This window comes from Sus scrofa, chromosome 13 (assembly GCF_000003025.6).
Source record: "Sus scrofa isolate TJ Tabasco breed Duroc chromosome 13, Sscrofa11.1, whole genome shotgun sequence".
Lineage (NCBI taxonomy): Eukaryota > Metazoa > Chordata > Mammalia > Artiodactyla > Suidae > Sus > Sus scrofa.
Window position 1 is genome coordinate 33586000 of NC_010455.5, and position 22629 is coordinate 33608628.

General features: G+C 40.1%; 1 protein-coding gene across 15 annotated transcripts in view; it reads left to right on the forward strand.

The window, feature by feature from the left end:
- Positions 1–22629, forward strand: part of DOCK3 (dedicator of cytokinesis 3) — a 504996-nt gene that overhangs the window by 433862 nt on the left and 48505 nt on the right. For all 15 annotated transcript variants that reach the window (XM_021068831.1, XM_021068838.1, XM_021068839.1 and 12 more), the window contains 6 exons: positions 929–1027; positions 11088–11182; positions 12886–12961; positions 13891–13991; positions 14256–14314; positions 16389–16537. In XM_021068831.1, the coding sequence (XP_020924490.1) occupies positions 929–1027; positions 11088–11182; positions 12886–12961; positions 13891–13991; positions 14256–14314; positions 16389–16537 (579 nt within the window). The remainder of the gene's footprint in view (positions 1–928; positions 1028–11087; positions 11183–12885; positions 12962–13890; positions 13992–14255; positions 14315–16388; positions 16538–22629) is intronic.

A 22629-nucleotide genomic window follows, 5' to 3' on the forward strand; every position in this document is an offset into this window, starting at 1 on the left:
GCGGCTTGGATCCCACGTTGCTATGGCTCTGGCGTAGGCTGGTGGCTACAGCTCTGACTGGACCCCTAGCCTGCGAACCTCCATATGCCCCAGGAGTGGCCCTAGAAAAGGCAAAAAGACAAAAAAAAAAAAAATTGAAAATTGTCCAAATGAAGTAATTTTCCTCCATCCCTTCTGAGAAGGCAGCCTTCAGAGAGGAAGCCATGTGCAGCTGCCCCATGCCAAAAATTTCCATGAGATGATGAAAGTCTTCGGAGTCCTTAAGGTGGAGTTTTTACCCATGTACCCTAGTTGGAACTTGAAGAAATTTTAAAGACTGATTTTTTTATCTTTAAATTGTACTTGTCTTAAAGCCCATAGCTCATCTGCTCTTAAAGGTCAGTTTTGACTCCTCTGCTTTCCAGAGAGTTATATTCATCTACTGTGTTCCATCTGCCAGGTCCAGTAATCACATGTAAGCTCTGGGAGTTCCCCAAGGAGATCCTTGTAGAAGGGCTATTCCAGCCCAGCAGGTTAGGCAGAGTCCAAATTCTGTTCAGAGAAGACTGAGCATCTTGTTCCCAAGAGTCCCTCCAGACTTCAGTGTGGTACCCTGGCAACATATAGTGTCCAAGGACTATGTAGCCAAAGCTTTTGGAGGAAAAAAAAAAAACCTAGAATATCTGTCTTCCTTGGCTTTACTACTTTGTTACGGGTTAAGGTTTTTCAACTAACCTCATGCTGCAAAGGTCTTACTAAAACTCCCAAGCCCTCCAGGCCCCCCCTTAGCAGAAGAGAAAATGCATTTTCAGAGCCAGCTCTGTCACCTTCCCTTTCATGATCATTGGGGCCATCTCAGACCCTTCCTTCTCTCCTTACCCTCTGTGGATTGGGGGAACCCAGCTCTTGTGATTGGCTTTACTAAGTGTTTTTTGGGGTTGGTTCCCAGGGCGAGTATGTGTCCTGCCTTCTCTCACTGCTCCGCCAGATGTGTGACACTCACTACCAGCACCTCCTGGACAACTTCCAGAGCAAAGATGAACTCAAGGTAGGCATAAAAGCACTGAACTTTCCTCTAGGAAAGGAAGCATGCAGCTAAGACTTCCCAGGAGTTTTCCGCCTGCCAGGGAGTGAGTACAAGTGGCCAGTGCTGCCAAGGATGTAAGATTTACCAGCCCCGCTTTAGAGCTGACTGGATAGCTTCCAGAAGATGAAAGCTGGTAATATTCCCATATAGCCAGACCCCAGTAACATTGGCAAGTTTTCTCTGACTGATAGCTGCCTCATGACCACGTACCTCTATGAGAGGTTACTCTGGGCCATACTGGTTGTCAGCAAACCAGGACGCCTCCCTTTCTTATGAACTCGATAGTCTATTATAAATTTCCCATGAAACAAGCTTCACTGTTTAAAAACTATAGTAATGATAATGATGACAGCTTTTCTTCAGTGAAATGTATTTCTGGAAGATACCTATAGAGAGCAAAAATGGGCACTGGCTGCCAGACTCTGGATCCAGAGCACTGAGGGGCAGATAGTGTAGAGAAATGGGACTGTGATCCAGATAACCAAAAAATGTTCCCAAGCTTTGAATGTGATCAACTACTGACAGACTCCTAGAGCTTTGCATTAGAACATGCTATTCAGTTCCTCCCCAGATAAAAGATCTATGTTCTGCCTCTATCCAGAGTCAAGTCACTTGCATTTCATAGTAGTGTACTATACTGTTTTTCATTTTATTAATCATATTGTATCAGTTAATAAGTGTCACTTGTCACTTTCTGGCATCCGATCCTACCTGCCTTTCCACAAACATGAGTCTCTGCAGATTGTTATCATTAACTCATTGCAGTGAGGTCAGCTTGTCTTCTTGAAGGGATGAACTTAACAGTCCTTGAAGTGACCTGAAAGTTAGCCAGAGCCTGGAGCTCTTGTGCTGATCCTCAACCAGAATCAGGCTAGCATCGTTCTCTTACTTTTTAATTAAGTGTTTGTTTTTTCACAGAAATGTGTATAAATAATTTTAAAAGCCACAGCATTTTACAAAGTGTGTAACATAAAATTGGTTCCTTGGCTCAACCTGACCCATGTCTAATTACTTCTCCCTAAAGGCAGCCACTTTGAACTCTTGCTATTCTTCAAGTGCTATTCTTGCTATTCTTCTTCAGTAGCTTCTACTGCCATATAGGTTTTTTTTTATTTTTAGTTATTATCTATTTTCTTCTTACGGAAAATGTGGCCGATTTTCCTGAATCATTTCTCTCTTAGACGTACATGTTGTTCTTCTCATTCTTCAAATAGAGTTTGCATAATTTTTGTTTAAATTGGTCATCAACTCTTCATTTGGTTAGCCAAGATCTGTACTATTACACTTATTTATTTATTTATTTGGCCACACCCATGGCATATGAAAGTTCCCAGGCTAGGGACTGAATCCAAGCCAAAGCTGCAGCCTGTGCCACAGCTGTGGCAATGCCGATCCTTAACCCACACCTCCACAGCAACCCAGGCTGCTGCAGTCAGATTCTTAACCCACTGCACCACAGCAGAAACGATTACACTTCTTTTCTTAAAAAGCTTTTGGTTTTCCTGGAATTAATTGCCTCTTGTTCTTGCTTGTTTTTTCTTTTCTTTTGGTTTTTAAACCTGTCTAGGATTTCCTATTCCTTCTATAATTTCTATAATATGCCTCTTTCAACTTTCTTCATCATCAGATTTGTCAGATACTGTCAGGTCACTTCTTTTCCCTAGAGACTTGCCCTCTCTCTCATGTTAGAGACTTTCCTCTTATACGTAGAGACTCCTAGATGCCAGTCTATGTCTGTGAGGTCCTTTGGTGCTAAAGGTGTGTGTACAGGGCTTGTCTCTAGCAGGCTTTCCTGTAGATGACTGAAGAGGGTCTGGCCATTTGGTGAGTGTGTCCTCTAATTTCTGTATTTGTTGGCCTGTTCTCTTGGATTTGTCTATTTCCTTGGAGTAGAATGCTTTACCCCATCTAGGGATGGAGTAGCCAGTCAATATTCGAGGAAGCAGATAGCAAAAAAGGGCTGGGAATTCATTTTGGCACCTCAGCCCTCAACTCTTGCTGTATTCTTTTTTTTTTTTTTTTTTTTTTTTGCTTTTTTTTTCTTTCTCTTCTTTTTAGGGCCACACTCACAGCATATGGAAGTTTCAGGCTAGGTGTCAAATTGGAGCTACAGCTGCCGGCCTACACCACAGCCACAGCAACACGGGATCCAAGCCACATCTGTGACCTTACGCCACAGCTCACGGCAACGCCAGATCACCCACCCACTGAGCGAGGCCAGGGATTGAACCCAAATCCTCATGTATACTAGTCAGATTCATTTCCACTGTGCTACAACGGGAATTCCCTGTTGCTATATTCTTAAAGACATCCTCAGTCGTCAGCTACTCCAGAGAACAGGCATTAGACTTCCAACAGGGTGGGGAAAGGCTGGTCACCTAGTGATGTGACATAGCAGAGGGGATATTGGGGAGACAATAAGCCAATTTTCCTGGTTTTAGCTCTCATCCCCATTCCCACAGAGGTGCCTGGCAATGCCTACAGTTTCTGAAATTTTTATTGCTGTCACCACCAAAGGATCTAGGCTATAGCTTTCTCAAATATACTATGTGACTTACCATGAAAGCTTTCAAAATTTATTAACCTCTTGATTACTGTATTCTCTTCCCCTGTTTTCTTTGTCTCTGCAGGCATATGTATTTCTGTTGCTTGACTGTCATTTTTAGGGGATTTGAGGAAAAACATAAATGAAGGGACATGTTCAATCCACTGTACTGAATATAGAATTCTGTACATATGTTCTTTTTTATGACAACATTTATTGAGATATAATTTGCACACCGTAAAATTCACATTAAAAAATTTCTGTTTTTGGCCTTGACCACATCATGTAGCAGTTCTGGGGCCGGGGATAAAACCTGCGCCACAGCAATGAGCTAAGCTGCAGTGGTGACACCAGACCCTTACTTAACCCACTGAGCCACCAGGGAGCTCCAGAAGTCACTTTTTGTGTGTGTGTGTCTTTTTAGGGCTGTACCTCAACATGTGGAAGTTCCCAGGCTAGGGGTCAAATCAGACCTATAGCCGCCCACCAAAGCCACAGCCATAGCCATGCCAGACCCAAGCCTTGTCTGTAGCTTAAAACCACAGCTCACAGCAATGCCAGATCCTTAACCCACTGAGCAAGGCCAGGGATTGAACCCACATCCTTGTGGATACTAGTTAGGTTTGTTGCTGCTGAGCCACAACAGAAACTCCCCAGAATTCACACTTTTAAATTATATAATTCATTATCTCATTGATTATCCACCTTAAAACGCTTTCACAAGTAACAAGATCAAGTTAATAATTTAAGACTTCCCTTTTGGGAAGAAAAGCCAAGACCAGATGGCTAAATCGGTGAATTATACCAAACTTAAAGACTTAATACCAGCTCTTCACAAACTCCTCCACAAAAATAGAACAGCAGCTTTCCAGCTAGGTTTATGACGTCACTATTATCCTGATACAAAAACCAGACAAATGCATCACAAGAAAAACCAATGTTCCTATGAATAGAAATGGAAAAATCTTCAGCAGAATACTAGCAAGCTGAATCCAGAAACATATTAAAAAATTTATATGCCATTATCTATATTTAGACAAAATTATAGTGCAAAAAGATACATGCACCCACTATGTTTATTGCAGCAGCTATTCACAGTAACCAAGACATGGAAACAACTTAAATGTCTATCAACAGATGAATGGATTAAGAAGATTTGGTGCATATGCAGTGGAATACTATTTAGCTGTAAAAAATGAAATTATGCTGTTTGCAACAACATGGATGCAACTAGAAATTATCATACTAAGTGAAGCAGGAAAGAGAAGAGCAAATACCATACAATATCACTTGTATGTGGAATCTAAAATATGGCACAAATGAACCATATTTTATCTACAAAACAGGAAACAGACTTACAGACATGGAGAACAGACTTGTGGTTGCCAAGGGGAAGTAGGGAGAGAATGAGATAGACTGGGAGTTGGAATTAATTGATGCAAACTCTTAAATTAGAATGGATAAACAATAAGGTTCTACTGTATAGCACAGGGAATTATATTTAATCTCCTATGCTAGATCATGATGGAAAATAATATTTTTTTAAAAAGAATGTATATCTATGTATAACTGAGTTACTTTGCTGTGCAGCAGAAATTGGCACAAAATTGTAAATCAACTATACTTAAATAAAAAAAAATACAAAAAGAAATCCACCAAGCTTTCATGATAAAATCATACAACAAACTAAAAATAGGAGGACACTTCTTTAAACCAATAAAGGACATCTTTGAAAAACCCACAGCTAACATTATACTTAATAACAAAAGACTGAGAGTTCCCTTCGAGGCACAGCGGAAACGAATCTGACTAGGAACCCTGAGGTTGCGGGTTCAATCCCTGGCCTCACTCAATGGGTTAAGGATCCAGCGTTTCCGTGGTCTGTGGTGTAGGTCACAGACGCAGCTCGGATCTGGCATTGCTGTGGCTCTGGTGTAGGCTGGTGGCTGCATCTCTTATTGGACCCCTAGTCTGGGAACCTCCATATGCCACAGGTGCAGCCCTAAAAAAAAAAAAAAGACTGAATGTTTTCTTCTTAAGATCAAGAACAAGAGAAACATGTCTATTCTAGCCAATTATATTCGTTGTATTAGAGGACCTAGCTAGGGCAGTTAGGCACAAAAATGAAATAAAAGGCATCCAGATTGGAAAGAAAGAAATAAAACTCTGTCCTCAAAGGATATGATTTTGTATGCAGAAAATCCTAAGGCGGTCACAAAAAACACTATAAGAATTAATAAATGGAGTTCCCATCATGGCTCAGTGGTTAACGAATCTGACTAGGAACCATGAGGTTGCAGGTTCCATCCCTGGCCTTGCTCAGTGGGTTAAGGATCCAGCGTTGCCGTGAGCTGTGGTGTAGGTTGCAGATGCAGCTCAGATCCCTTGTTGCTGTGGCTCTGGTGTAGGCCTGCAGCAACAGCTCCAATTCGACCCCTAGCCTGGAAATCTCCATATGCTGTGGGAGTGGCCCAAGAAATGGCAAAAAGACAAAAAAAGAAAATAATTAATAAACAAATTGAGCAGAGTTGAAGGATACACAGTCAATATACAAAAATCCATTAAATTTCTTTACACTAGCAGTGAATGCCCAAAAATGAAATTAAGGAAATAGTTACATTTTCAATAGTATCAAATAAATAAAATAGAGGGAATTCCCTTTGTGGCTTAGCAGTTAATGAACCCAACTAGGATCCATGAAGATGTGGGTTCGATCCCTGGCCCCTGCTCAGTGGGTTAAGGATCTGGCATTGCTCTGATTAGACACCTAGCCTGGGAACTTCCATATGCCGTGGGTGAGGCCCTAAAAAGCAAAAAATAGTAATAATAATTAGGGAAAGAAATAAAGAAGGCCTAAATTAAAGGAAAGACACTCCATGTTCATGGACTGGAATACCTAATATTATTAAGATGGTGATAACTTCCCAAAATGATCTACAGGTTTGAAACAAAACCTATCAAAATTCTAGCAGTTTTTTTACAAAAAGTGATAATCTGATCCATAGTTCATATGGAAATATAAGGAATTTGGAATAGCCAAATGGCCTTGAAAAAATGAAATACAATTGGAGGATTGACACCTTCCAGTTTCAAAACTTAAAATAACAGTAGTCAAGATTGGTACTGGCATAAAGATAGACATAAAAACTAATGGAATTGAATTGAATTGAGCATCCAGAAATAAACCTTTATATTTACAGTCAATTGATACTCTATAAAGGTGCCAAGACAGTTCAATGAGGAAAGAAGAGTCTTTTCAACGAATTGTTCTGGGACAACTTGATATCTTCATGCAAAAGAATGAAATGTATCTTTCCTCAAACCATATAAAAAAATCAACTCTGAAGGGATCATAGACCTATGTAGAGCTAAACCATAAAACTCTTAGAAGGGAACATAGGAATCTATCTTTATATCCTTGGGTTTAGCAGTGATTTAAGAAATAAGACACCAGAAGTACAGACAACAAAAGAAAAAATAAGTAAGTTACACTATCAAAATTAAAAACTTCTGGGAGTTCCCATTGTGGCTCAGTGGTTAACGAACCTGACTAGTATCCATGAGGACATGAGTTTGATCTCTGGCCTCGCTCAGTTGGTTGGGGATCTGGCGTTGCCAAGAGCTGTGGTGTAGGTTGCAGATACAGCTTGGATCTCGCATTGCTGTGGCTGTGGCATAGGCCGGAAGCTACCTCTTAGAATCGACCCATAGCCTGGGAACTTCCAAATGCTGAGGGTGTGGCCCTAAAAAGACAAAAAAAAAAAAAAAAAAAAAAAAAAAATTTGCAGACTTCTGTAATCCAAAGCACACCATCAGAAAAGCTGAAGACAAACCACAAAATGAAAGAAAATATTGGTAAATCGTGTATCTAATAAAGGACTTTTACCTCAAAAATATAAAGAACTCTTAAAAATCAACAATAAAAAGTCAAAGAACCCAATTTTATAATGGGCAAAGGATTTTCTGGGGGTGCTGCACCTGCTGCATGTGGAAGTTGCTAGGTCAGGGATCAAACCCGTGCCACAGCCCTGACCCAAGCCACCACAGTGCAACACCAGATCCTTAACCTGTTGCAACACAAGGGAACTCCTGGGCAAAGGATTTTAATAGACATTTCCCCAAAGGAGATTTGTAAACAGTTAATACAGTTAAGAATCCGACTATAGCAGCTCAGATCCCTGTGGAGGTGTGTGGGTTTGATCCCCAGCCTGGCACAGTGAGTTAAAGGATCTGGTATTGCTGCACCTGTGGCTTAGATCATAACTGCTGCTCAGTTTCAATCTCTGGCCCAGGAACTTCCATATGCCGTGGGTATAGCCATTAAACAAAAAATACAAGTATTGGTATTAATTCTAACTTAAACATTTGGTAAAATTCATCAGTGAAGCCATCTGGTCCTGTGCTTTTCTTTGAAGTTTTAAAATTATTAATTTGATCTGTTCATTTACGAAAGGAATGGACGAATTTTGGTAGTTTGTATCTTTTTAAGAATTTGTCCATTTCATCTAGATTTTTATAATTTTTTACAAATTCTTTAATAATTTGTCCATTTAATCTAGGTATATAATATATAATTTATATATTATGTAATTTGTTGGCACGCATTTGTTCATAGTAGTCTCTTACAGTACTTTCTATTTCTATAACATTGGTAACGATATCCCCTCCTTCATCCCTAATTTTAGTAATTTGAGTCTTCTTTCTTTTTTTCTTGGTCAGACTAGCTAAAGGTTTGTCAATTGTGTTGCTCTTTTCAAAGAACCAACTTTTGGTTTCGTGTTTTTCTCCATTTTCCTCTTTTCTATTTAATTTATTTCCGCCCTAATTTTTGTTATTCCCTTTCTTTTATTTAACTCTGGGAGATTTGCTTTACTATTTCTTGTAGGGCAAGTCTACTAGTAACAAATTCTCTGGCTTTTTAAATCTTAGAATGTCTTAATTTCTTCTTAGTTTTTGAATGATAGTTTTCCTAGACTTAAGATGGTTGGTTGACATTTTTTCAGTACCTTGATTATATCATCTCACCTCACTGCCTCTGGCCTCCATTGTGTCTACTGATAAGTCGCCTGTCTTATTGAGAATTGTTTGGACATGTTTCCTCTTGTCGTTTTTAAGATTCTCTCCTTGTTTTTAGCATTTGACAGTTTAACTATGATATGTCTATATGTAGGTCTCTGTGATTTTATCTTATTTGGAATTTATTGAGCTGCTTGGATGTGTAGATTGAAGAGTTTTTCCATCGAATTTGGGATTTTGTTTTGGATAATATTTCTTCAAATATTTCCTAATTATTTTTTGGACAATATTTCCTCTCTGACATTTCTATTATTTGTATATTTGCGCACATGATGGTGTCCCACGGGTCTCTGATGCTATGTTCATTTTCCTTCATTTTTTCTTCCTGTTCCTCAGTATAATCTCAATTGATCTATCTTTAAATTCACTAATTCTTTCTTTTCCCAGTTCAAATCTGCTGTTGAGCCCCTCTAGTGAAATTTTCATTTCAGTTATGGTACAACTCTACAATTTCTATTTGATGATTTTTAAATAATATCTATCTATCTTATTCTCCATTTGGTAGTATATTATTCTTATACCTAATTCTTTAGGCTTGGCTTCCTTCAATTCTTTGAACATATTTATAACTGCTGATTTAAAGTCCCGTAGTAAGTCCCCTACTTGAGCTATCCCAGGTGTTTCTGTTTACTTCTTTTTGTTTTTTTTTGTTGTTGTTGTTGTTTTTGTTTGTTTGTTTGTTTTTTGTCTTTTTGTCTTTTGTCTTTTGTTGTTGTTGTTGTTGCTATTTCTTGGGCCGCTCCCGCAGCATATGGAGGTTCCCAGGCTAGGGGCCGAACGGAGCTGTAGCCACCGGCCTACGCCAGAGCCACAGCAACGCGGGATCCGAGCCGCGTCTGCAACCTACACCACAGCTCACGGCAACGCCGGATCGTTAACCCACTGAGCAAGGGCAGGGACCGAACCCGCAACCTCATGGTTCCTAGTCGGATTCGTTAACCACTGCGCCACGACGGGAACTCCCTACTTCTTTTTTCTTATATATGGGCCATACTTTCCTGTTTTATTTCACATCTTATAATTCCTTTTCTTGAAATTGGACAATTTAAACAATGTGGCAACTCTGGAAATCAGATTCCCTTCCCCTTACCACATCTCCAGGGTTTGTTACTATTTTGCTCTTGTTGTTGATGCATGTTTGTTTGCTTGTTTAGTGTCTTTCCTGGACTGATTCTTTCATGTCTGCATATTTTTGTTTTGTGCAGCCACTGAAGTCTTCATTCATGATTAGCTAATAACTAGACAGAGATTTCCTTAAATGCCTTAAATTAACAAGTCTTCCACACTTTGCTAAGTGTCTCTGTGGTGTTGGGGCTTGCCTTCAGTGCTTCAGGCAGTTTACATTGCTGCCTTAACCTTTACTTCTTGCTTGCATAGCACCTCAAAGTCAGCCAGAAGTGAGAGATTAGGCTTCCTAGGTCTTTCCTGGGAATGCGTACAGCCCTGCACACATATGCGGCCTTATAAATCCCTAGGAATATGTCAGAGCTTTTCAAATCCCCATGTGGATATCTCATCACTCAGATTTTTCTTTTAAATGTTTTGGCCATTCTCTTGTTTGTCCCAGTTGTTATGTTTGCTTCACACAAATGGAATGTTGAATTGTTATAGCTGATTTTTTTTCAACAAATGCTCTAGGGATAAGGCTCTTCTCTCTCAGTGAACTCTGAGTCAGGTCAGCTAAGCCCTCTGCATGGGGCTTTCCCAGGTCACTGCCAAATAAATAAAACAGTAACAGTTCTCTTGGGATGGCACTTTGGCGGCACTCCAAAACCATCTTGTCTTTTCTGGTGACTGCTAGGCTGTTGGCTTTCACCACTAATGTGGTTCTAGAGCTGCTTGTTTTCAAGGATAGTTTGAAGGTACTGAAATTCAACCATTTTTCTTGAATAACACTCCTTGGATCATTGCAAGCCTTTGATTACCAGTCTTTGCTGCTGTTCTCATTGCTATCATAGAAGAGCACATTTTTTGGAGGTACTTACTCTGCCATTCCCTAAAGTGCCTCTCCTGTCAGTGTGTGCTTAACATCCAATAAAGCAAGTCCTTAATGATCAAGTGTTCAAGGTACATGCCCCAAAGATTAAGACCCATGGACTCAGTTGCATACCATTTCTGCTGGACCTCCTGTGCTTTGGTCTTCAGGCTCTGGGCTGAGTGGATTATATAGCTATATCTCTTCTGTCCAGTTTGGTACTGTTCCCATGTGGCCTGTGAGAGTTCCCACAACTCACTCTCAGATAACCCTCTTAAGAGAAAAGCAAATCATGAGGGTAACCAGTGTCTTACCCACTGGTCTCACCCATCCTCATGATCTAGAGGTCAGGAGAGCCCTGTTGAGGAAATGTATGCCACAGTGGTAGAGGTGGCATCTCACATCAGATTTTCCTCTTGGATCAGGAATTCCTGCTGAAGATTTTCTGTGTGTTCCGGAACCTGATGAAGATGAGTGTCTTTCCTCGGGACTGGATGGTGATGAGACTTCTTACAAGCAAGTAAGTGTGGAAGGGTACTTCACCAGCATCCACAGAGCTGCTCTTAGAGAGAGTGTATGTATATGTAAGAGAAGAAGCAAGACAGAAATCAAGGTCAAGGCCATCAGGACAGAGAGCAGAGGGTAAATGTGAAAATGTTTGGAGGTACAATCAGTAGGACTTGGCCATTTACCAAAGTTCAAGGAGAAGAAAGAGTCAAAGACAGTTCAAAAATGGAGTCTAAGTGCCTGGCAGATGATGTCATGATAAGGATAGAAAAGGATATGTAAAGAATGTGAAATAGAATACCTAGAAAAGGGTTCCTCCTTGAGGAGGGCCTGTTCATTGGCCTCTATTGCTCTGTAGTTTCATGCAGTATCCTGGTTTCTCCTCTTGATTTGATTTGTGTTGTCTGCCAGACATTGCTTACCTCCCGTAGCTAGTGGTAATTACCTACTGGAGACCTGGCTGTGGGACTCTGACCACTTCTGACTCTGGCCCCATAATTCACTCTAGGGCTGACCTCAAATTGTCTGCCCCATTCATATTTCTACCCTGTGCTTCTGACTGGCAAACCAGACAAGTAATTTGGGTGGTAAGGGGCTTGCTTGTCTGGTCTCCCTCCACTCGCTAGCCTACTGCCTCCACCCACTCATCTGCCTTTTATGTTGGAAATATGCAGAATGTAGTGGAATTATTTATGTTAAATGTATTAGCAAGGTATCCGCATGGTCTTTTCACTTTATACTTTTCGTAGCACTCTTTTTTTCTTTTTTCAAAACTGCACACATTTTATACAGAATAGAAAAATGGTTATAAACGGAGTTGCACAGGTATTTCCTCAAACAGTGGATTTTCCATTTGATCCCCTCTTGTCTCTATCTCTTTGCTCTACTCAGACCACTTCAGGCTTTCCAGCCTGTTCTACAGGAGCAGCTTCTTCTTTCAAGGCTTTCACTTTTCAAATTTGTTTGCTGGTGACTAATCTCTCTAATGCACCAATTTTGCCTTGGCCTTCTTCTTCGCCAGAGGTTAGGTGCCATTGTTGGACATTAGCTCCTTTGCCAGGCATCCAGTACCCTCTCTAGTCAAACCATTACCTGCCTATCCCACGTCACTTCCTCTCTCCCTCATCTTGTGCCCTCATTTCTAGCAAGTCAGCCCCTTAAATATGCCCAGGCTAAAATCTAAAGTGATATTCTAGATCAAAGGCTGAAATCAAATGACTTATAGATGAAAACAATAGCATGTGACAAAAGTAGAGATTTAATAACTATAAACCTCTATTATCAAGTAAAATAATAGAATGATACTCTAAGTCCTCTGGTGGTCACAATATATGTTCATTATCCAGGATCCCCAAAATACTAGAATCACTCTTTGAACTGGAAGAAACCTTGAAGATTCATCAAACCCCACTCTCCTCCTTTTATAGGCAGGGAAACTAGGGCCCAGAGAGAAGCGGTACCAAGGCCAGGTGATGGCAGAGCTAAGTCTAGAACATACTGATATTCTGTACTTCTCTGCCAACTATGGGGCGTTTCTCCAGGATGGGTTTTTTTATGGGGTTGGTGCCATCTATCTCTTTCCTTTAAAGTTGTTTCTTACATGAGAGCTAGTTGTGCTTAAGAAGTTTGTACAGGAGCCATAAACCACTAATGCTAAGCTATCGGATGCCACTGTTAGTCTTTTAACTCTGCCAACGCCTTGTTCCCTTACTGCAGTATTATAGTCACTACTGTCCAGTACCTATCTTCTGCACTACACAAGAATTTCACAGAGACAGACTTCGACTTTAAGGTAGGAGCTCCTGAAATCCATCACTATCTTTGTAATAACCCTAGAAAGCCAAAACCAATCTCACTGTTCATTTTTATTATATATCTTTTCATTCTTTTTTAAAAATTTTTTTTATTCACATATAGTTGATTTACAAGGCTGTTTCAGTTTCAGGTGTATAACAAAATGAATCATTTATGCATATATCCATTCTTTTTCAGATTTGTTTCCCATATAGGTTATTACAGGATATTGAGTAGATTACCCTGTGCTATACAGTAGGTCCAAGCTCACTATTTTTGTTTTATTTAAAGCAACTACTTTATTTTGCTTACCATTTTGCAGGTCAGGAATTTGAGAAGGATTCAGCTAGGTTTCTGCTAGGTGGCTAGGGGCTTTCTTTTGTTTTTCTTTTTATGGCCACATCTGCAGCATATGGAAGTTCTCAGGCTAGGGGTTGAATTGGCAGCTGCAGCTGCCAACTACACCACAGCCACAGCAACACTGGATCCAAGCTGCATCTGCGACCTACAGTAGGCTCCTTAACCCACTGAGTGAGGCCAGGGATCAAACCCACATCTTCACAAAGACTACGTCAGGTCCTTAACCCGCTAAGCCACAAGGGGAACTCGTAGGGGCTTTTTCTTAATATGTTCATAGTATCAAATAGTTTCCAACCTTGATAGTGATTAGAGTATGACCTAGGAGACCCCCGTTGGAGGTATTGGGAACCAGACATCCATGAGTATGTTTTCTAGTCCAGAATCAACACTCTTGGTTTCAGAGAAGTCAAGAAGGGAGGGGAAAGTCCTGTTTGCAAAGACATTTTTAAAAATCAAGATCTTAATGTTGTGAAATGAATTCTGTGCTCCATGCATATATTTAGAGTCTCTCCTTGCAAGGTTAAGGAATCAGGCTGTCATATGTTTCTTCTTTCTCTGTCTCTCTAGGTGTGGAATTCTTATTTTAGCCTGGCAGTTCTGTTCATAAACCAGCCAAGCCTTCAGCTAGAAATCATCACTTCAGCCAAGAGGAAGAAGATTCTAGATAAGTAAGACATATGTCTCTTATTCATCTTCCCAAGATGTGCCCAGATGGGGTTATGATTCCATGAGAGGCTCCTTCAGAAGTCCACAAAGTTCTCACTGGGGTGGCTTCCCAAGGAGCCAAGTGTAAGAGTTCAACTGAGAGCCAGATGACTTAATGCTTGGGGAAGCGTTAGGAACATTGCTGAAATACTGGCCTCCTTACATTTGTAGCTTTGTCTTCCTGAACCTTCTCCCACTAATAGCTGCTTCCTGTGCTCTGTTCCCAGGTATGGGGACATGCGTGTAATGATGGCTTATGAACTGTTCAGCATGTGGCAGAATTTGGGTAGGTCTTTTCTCCATATTTTTCCCCTACGCATACTGCATAGGCAAATGAAAAAAAAAAAAAGTGGCAAGACTAATAACTTCCCCCAGGTTTTATGAGTATTAATTCAGACCCAAGAGATTTTTACATATCTTTAACATAACACCTCAGATGGATGGTATAGTGTAGCACAAGTACACAAAGCCCTTGGCAGTGAGAGTTAAGCTGAGAAAGAGACCCCAGGAATACATATGCACAATCTCATTTTTTAAAACTAAAGTCAACAGGAGAAAAAGAAGATGAGGCTCCAGTAGTTTTTACTACTTCGAGAACTTATAAGATCCTCTGTGCTTATCATGTCCCAGATGTTACAGGCCGAAAAGCATAGATCTTGGAGATACTCAGCACATGAGCAAGGGCAGCTATTCATTTTAATAAAGATTAAAACACTTTTTGAGTCTCTAGTATTCAGGCTTCCAGACCAGGTTCTTGCTGCCAGTTGTGTGTAAGAAGGAAATTATAGCCCCTAGGTGAGATCAATTTGAGTCTCCTTTCTTTCGACAACTTCTCTTTACAGCTTTTCTAATATCTACTGCTTTGGATCTTAAATTGTCAGAATTTTTGGTAAAATCCTTGGATTGCCCTAGTGACTAGGTGGGCCATTCTTTGGTCCTGTAGGCTTCTTAGTAGACTGTCAGGATGCTAGAGAAGCCACTGTAGTTCTTCCCAGGGAAGTCTGCTTTCAACTAAGCTAAGGATCTGAAATCTTAGGAATGATGGCCATAAAGTCTTATAGTTCCCCATTAACATCCCATTCACCGACCCTAGAGGCAGCAAGCAAACTGCAAGGCATTCCTGGCAGCACTAGGGCAGGGATCCAGGAGTGGGGATTCATTTCCCCCAAAAGGTTTTCTAGCTTCAGTACCCTTACTCCCTGCATCCAAAACAGTTCAAGTATAGATTTTAACCCTGAAGATGACTCTGAAATTCCCAGGAACTTTCTAGTTTGCGACTGGCAAGTGTACCAAATACCAAGATTGGAATATGCAGAAACTGCCTCAGGGCTAACATTTGTTCTTTAGATAGGCTTTCCACATGGAAGAAATCAAAAAAGATGTCAAATTCCCCTGATAAAGCCATTCCTGATTATTGTTTTTGATGGAAATGATGTTTCCTGTTCTCAAGAACTGATTTTATTTGGCTGTAACAATCATTACACAGGCCCACAGTTTGTCTCTTTAGTCTCTGAAGCACTGAAAGCAGAGCTCTGGAAGGTGGTTCACTCTGTTTTATCATTACAAGGAAGAGAAAAGTCCTGCCTATTGTCCTCAAAACTGATCCTGGCTTCTGGGAACATGCCTCAGATGGCAGGGTAGTCACACCACTCACTACCCACAGAAAGATCTCATTAAGAAAACTGAAGGATGAGCCAAGCTTGTCTGAGTAAATGTAGTGCTACCATCAAAAATGCAATGTGAAGAGAAAGGGTAGAGGTGGGTTGTACACACACAGAGTCTCTTAGCCAGTCTATCAAGGTTCCTGCTAACTCAGGAGGGGACCTCTTGGGCTTACTTGAGTATAGGCGGTGAAGAGGCCCATGGCTTCAGACCTCTGGTGGCTGGACCCAGGACTGAACATCTTCATCATTTAAATGCCTCTGGGCTACGGGGAAGAAACCCAAAGGATAGTACATTGTGTTTAAGTAGAACTAGGTGAATTTTTCTTGCTAAATAAATGCTGTGAACAGACTATCTGCATCTATTACAGGGTACTCAGAAATCTTACTATGTCTAGAGGAGTGAACTTTGTTCCTTGACCTTAGAATTATTTTCAGATAGTTTGTGGAAATTCCCAGTAAATTCTTTGGAAAATTTGTGCCTGTTGAACATTTGTTTTAACTGGACTGGGCCAGTTTAATCCCTAAACCCTAAAAGGCCAAGGGAAGGATATATCTCAGAAATCCATAAGGAGGGCTTGCTATGTTCTCAGATGCTTCCAGTGAAGGTCAAATCATGTGCTGTGGCCCTACTTGGGAAGCTTCTGTGGAATGAGCAAAGCAAGTATAAACTAATATCTGTTGCGTTTTGTTGTTCAGGTGAACACAAGATCCACTTTATTCCGGGAATGATTGGTCCTTTTCTGGGTGTGACACTGGTCCCACAGCCAGAAGTGCGAAATATCATGATTCCCATCTTTCATGACATGATGGACTGGGAGCAAAGGAAAAATGGCAACTTCAAACAGGTAAGACAACACTGGGCAACATTAAGGGGGCTCTCCCCTGGAATGAACCCCCTTTTGCCCAGGCATGTGATCCAGATGCTCAGGCTATAGTTCCAGTGAGAATGGACTGTACCTTGGCCATCTTGAGTCCTGTTCAAGGGTTCCGCTAACTTCCTGGCCAGAATTAATTTTGAATTTTCTTCCTGAACTTAGAGGCCAGAAAAGAAACAGAGGAAAGGCATTGGACATCATGTGAAAGGAACTTTCTAATCAAGGAAAGAATGACCAAGACTGTAACCTCCCAGCTTTATTCAGGAGGAAGTTGTGCGAACATTTTATCTTTCCTCTCTGGAGGACTCCTAAGGTGTCTAGGCATTTCTAGGGCTAGACCCCAGACCATATGACTTTTCACAACCTAAAATTTCATGGACCCCTGCACGGATGGGTGGGTCCATAAGATGTAAGCCCTTGGCTTCTGACTGAGTGGCTTCAGGCTGTCCTTCTGTGCAGTTCTTCTGCCACCCTACGATGGAGAAGATGGATCCCATCATTTTATCTATAGCTCCAGGGAATAGAACTAGGTGTCAGTGGTAAAAAAGCCAATTTTAGCTAATAAAAGAAATAATTTGCTAGCAACAAAAACTGTCCTCTGTAAGCTGGCCTGCTTTGGGAGATGGGGAGTTCCTCTTTCCTAGTGCTTCTCAAACAGAAGCTCCCTAGAGGCCTCTAGGGAAAATTTCTATATTGCCTTGGAGACTGTACCAGTTTTCCACTAAGCTTTTCAGTCCTGTGATTCTGGGATGAACCAGTGCTCTTAGAGTGAATGACTATAAGAGTGAGGAAGGGACAAGGCAAACAATAATTTTTTAATTTTTATTTATTTATTTTTAAATTTACAAAGAGTAAAATTCACTTTTTGGGATTTACAGTTGTATAAATTTTGGCAAACATATAAAGTCATGTAACCACTACCATAGTCAAGATTTTTTTTTAATTCCCAAAAATTCCATCTTGCTGCTCCTTTGTAGTCTAACCCTTCCCCTACATTTAACCTATGGCAACCATTGATCTATTCTCCATCACTACACTGTAGGTGTACCTTTTCCAGAATGTCGTGTAAATGGAATCATGTAGACCATAGCCTTTTGAGACTGAAACCTTTCAGTTAGCATAATGCCATTGAGAGCTTCATCCATGTTGTTAAATGTATTAGTTTTTATATTGCTGAGTAGTATTCCATTGCGATTTATTCATTCACCATTTGAAGAATATTTGGATTATATACACCTTTTGGTGATTATGAATAATGCAAATGTTCTTCAAATGGTAAAGTTTATACAGTAAAAACCATATAAACTTTCACTTTTCTTAGATAAATACCTAGGAATAGGATTGTTGAATATGTAATAAATGTATATTTAACTTTATAGGAAGCTATCTTAGAGTTCCTGTTGTGGTGCAGCGGAAATGAATCTGACTAGGAACCATGAAGTTGCAGGTTCGATCCCTGCCTCACTCAGTGGGTTAAGGATCTGGTGTTGCCGTGAGCTGTGGTGTAGGTCTCAGATGTGGCTCAGATCCCGAGTTGCTGTGGCTATGGTGTAGGCTGGCAGCTGTAACTCTGATTAGACCCCTAGCCTGGGAACCTCTGTCTGCTGCAGGTGTGGCCCTAAAAAGCAAAATAAATAAATAAATAAGAAACTATCTAAAACTGTTTTCCAAAGCAACTATGCCATTTTGAAGTCCATACAGCGTATGAAAGTTCCATTTGATCCACATACTCATCAGAATTTGATATTATCTCTCTGTTTATTTTAGCCATTCTAATAGGTATATAGTTGTATATCACTGGGGTTTTAATTTCCACTTCCCTAATGACTAATGATGCTGAACATCTTTTAATGTGCTTATTTACCATCTTTATACCTTTGGTAAAATAAATTTATTCAGAATTTGTGTTCATTTTTATCTTCTTATTAAGTTTTTAGGGTTCTTTATATATTCTGGATATAAGTCCTTTATATATGATTTACTCATATTTTCTCTCCCAGTCTTTAGCTTGTCTTTTTATTTACTAAACAGTTATCTTTCATAGAACAGAAGTTTTTAATTTTCTTTCTTTTTTTTTTAATCTTTTGTCTTTTTAGGCCCAGACCTGTGGCATATGGAGGATCCCAGGCTAGGGGTTGAATCAGAGCTACAGTTGCCAGACTATGCCACAGCCACAGCAACGCCACATCTGAGCCACATGTGAGACCTACACCACAGCTCACAGCAATGCCAGATTCTTTTTTTTTTTTTTTTTTTTTTTTTGTCTTTTTGTCTTTTTGTCTTTTCTATGGCTGCACCCATGGTGTATGAATGTTCCCAGGCTAGGAGTCTAATCAGAGCTATAGCTGCCAGCCTACGCCAGCAGCACAGCATCATGGGATCCGAGACACATCTGCAACCTACACCATAGTGCATGGCAACGCTGGATCCTTAACCCACTGAGCAAGGCCAGGGATCAAACCCACAACCTCATGGTTCCTAGTCAGATTTGTTTCCACTGTGCCACAACGGGAACTCCAGAAGTTTTTAATTTTCATGTGGTCTAATTGATCATTACTTTTCTTATGGGATCATGCTTTGGGGATCATATCTGAGAACTCTTTACCTAATTCAGGACCATAAAATTTTTTCTCCTATGTTTCTTCTAGAAGTTTTAAAATTTTACATTTAGATCAATGATCTATTTTGAGGTAATGTTTGTATAAGTATGGGTCAAGGCTTTTTAATTTTCCTTTTTACATGTGGATGTCCAGCATTGTTTGTTGAAAAGACTATATTCTTTGTCAAAAATCAGTGGACCAGAGTTCCTGTCATGGCTCAGTGGTTAACAAATCCAACTAGGAACTATGAGGTTGCGGGTTCGATCCCTGGCCTTGCTCAGTGGGTTAAGGATCTGGCGTTGCCGCGAGCTGTGGTGTAGGTTGCAGATGCAGCTCAGATCCCTTGTTGCTGTGGCTGTGGCATAGGCCAGCGGCTACAGCTCTGATTAGACCCCTAGCCTGGGAACCTCCATATGCCACAGGAGCTACCCTAGAAAAGGCAAAAAAAAAAAAAAATCAGTGGACCATATGTGTGTTGTTCTCTTCCTGGATTCATTAGTCTTTCCATTGATTTGTGTATCTAATCTTTCACCCATACCACATAGTATTTATTATGATAGCTTTAGAGTCTAAATTAGGTGGTGTGAATCCTTCAACTTTGTTTTTTTCCCCCAGCCACCCTGTGGCATATGGAGTTTCCTGGGGGATTAGATCCCATACACAGTCTTGACCTAAACCGCAGGTGCAGCAGCTCCCCAACTCACTGTGCCACTGTGCCTGGTTGGGGATCTAACCTGCATCCCAGCACTCCCAAGAGACTACTGATCCCATTGTACCACAGTGGAAATTCCTGTTTCGTTTTGTTTTTTTCCAATATTCTTTTGGCGATTCCAATTCCTTTTCTTATAAATCTCACCATTAATATATCAGTATCTATAAAAATTCCTACTGGAATTTTGGTTGTGATTGCATTGTAATCTATAGATCAAACTGAGAAATTTTGATATTTTAGTAGTACCTAATAAATAGTTCTAAAAAAGAAATTAGAAAAAGAAAAGAAATACTTCTACTCCATGAAGACAGTATATCTCTCCATTCATTTAGGATTTCTTTCATTAATGTTTTGTAGTTTCAGCAGACAGATCTTAGTCCTAAAAAAGAAATTAGAAAAAGAAAAGAAATACTTCTACTCCATGAAGACAGTATATCTCTCCATTCATTTAGGATTTCTTTCATTAATGTTTTGTAGTTTCAGCAGACAGATCTTACTCATGCTGTTAGATTTTTATGTATTTCCTGGGTTTTGGTGCTATTATAAATTATTCTGATTTTTAAATTTTAATTTTCAGTTGTTTGTTGCTGTTATGTAAAGATAACAATTGTTTTGCACATTAGCATTGTATTCTGCACCCTTGCTAGATTCACATATTAGTTCTAGAAGCTTTTTTATAAATTCCTTGTGGTTTTATATTTAGATAACCCTATCACCTTCCAAAAGACAGTTTTATTTCTTTCCTTTCTAATCTATAAGCCTCTTATTTCTTTTTCTTGCCTCATTGCAGTGGCTGGGACCTCTGGTCTCATCTTAAATAAGAGGGATGAGAATGGATGTCCTTGCCTTGTTCTTAATCTTGGGGGAAAGCATTTGGTGTTTCACTGAGGTATGATGCTAACTCTGGGTTTTTTATAGATACTCTTTATCTTGGTCAAATAGTATTTAAGATAAGAATCTATTTTTGGAGTGTGCAGCTCTAATGCCTTCAGAACTTTAGGAAATAATAACTTCTAATAAAAAAGGAACCATTGTTTTTCTGTGTTGATACAACATGTGCCTTCTAATTGTGTAAAATGCACAACTGCCTGATGAGAGAACCCAGTTACCAAGAAGTAGATGACATTGCAATGCTGCACCCTGGGTTATCTGAGTCTGCAAAAAATAAATAAATAAATAAAAATACTGGGCTACACTCCATCACAACTTTGAATAAGGAAGACCAGCTTTGTGAAAAACTGAGCTGGAGCTTGTTTGGCTCACATTTCAAGACTCAGCTGATAAGTTGTGTTCTTTCCCCCAGTAAGACTGTCCTGAATAATTAATATTCAGTATGATCTGTAAACTTTGTGGTCCCCAGTTAAAAAAGAAATCCTGCTACTGCTTCCCTTTGGCATTACATATCTTTAAAGAGTGGTCTATTCTTTTCATTCCCACATTTCCACTTCCTACCCTCCTGTCAGTTCAGTCTAATGTACATCATGCACCTACTTTTGTTGAAAGTGCACTCACATAACCTAATCACCAAAACCCAGTGACTTTTTGGTCTGTGTTCTAGTTATGCTTTCCACAGCTTTGGCTCTGTTAACTACTCCTCTACTTCTTATCATCTACTAAAAATTCTTCTAATTGTAAAAACAATATTGGAGTTCCCTTGTAGCGCAGCAGAAACAAAGCTACTAGTATCCATGAGTATGCAGATTTGATCCCTGGCCTCACTCAGTGGGTGGGGGATCTTGTGGTTACCGTGAGCTACGATGTAGTTCGAAGACGTGGCTTGGATCTCGTGTTGCTATGGCTGTGGCCTAGGCTGGTAGCTCTAGCTATTTGACCCCTAGCCTGGGAATTTCCATATGCTGCAGGTGTGACTCTAAAAAACAAAAATAAGTAAAGAAATAAGATGCTTATTTAATATAGAAAATTTTTAATGCAGATAAGCTATAGTGAAAAAAATGTAACTCATAATTGTATTATTAGTAGTAACTTGCAGGGGAGAGGAGCTGGGCACATGTTTTTAGACTTTTTTTCCCCAATGCATTGAGTTTCTTAGGTTAAAAAATGGAATCAGGAGTTCCCGTCGTGGCGCAGTGGTTAACGAATCCGACTAGGAACCATGAGGTTGCGGGTTCGATTCCTGCCCTTGCTCAGTGGGTTAACGATCTGGCGTTGCCGTGAGCTGTGGTGTAGGTTGCAGACGCGGCTCGGATCCTGTGTTGCTGTGGCTCTGGCGTAGGCCGGTGGCTACAGCTCCAATTCGACCCCTAGCCTGGGAACCTCCATATGCCGCAGAAGCGGCCCAAGAAATAGCAACAATAACAACAAAAACAAAAACAAACAACAAAAAAAAATGGAATCATTTTGTATATTGGTTTTTAATCTCCCCTTTTTAGTCGTAGCACCTCATCATCACTATCTCTTCATGTCAGTTAATGCTCCTCTGCATTACAGTGTCCATTTAGAAGCTACATGATATTCCATTGCATGGCTTGAACTGTATTTAATCAGGCTGCTAGTTTTAGAAACTTCACTTCTTTCCAAATATTTACTGTTAATATTGCAAAAAAAATCCATTTTAAATTATTTTCTTAAGTAAATCTCTCACCTGTAAGTGTTGTATCAAAGAGCAAAAAGCGTATCTAAAGTTTTTATAACACCATTTCTCTCTGACAACCTCTTTTGTATGCAGACTGCTCAGACCCTAGGCCATTCTTTCTGTGTGTGCCCCATCCAAGCCCATGCAGAACTGTGTC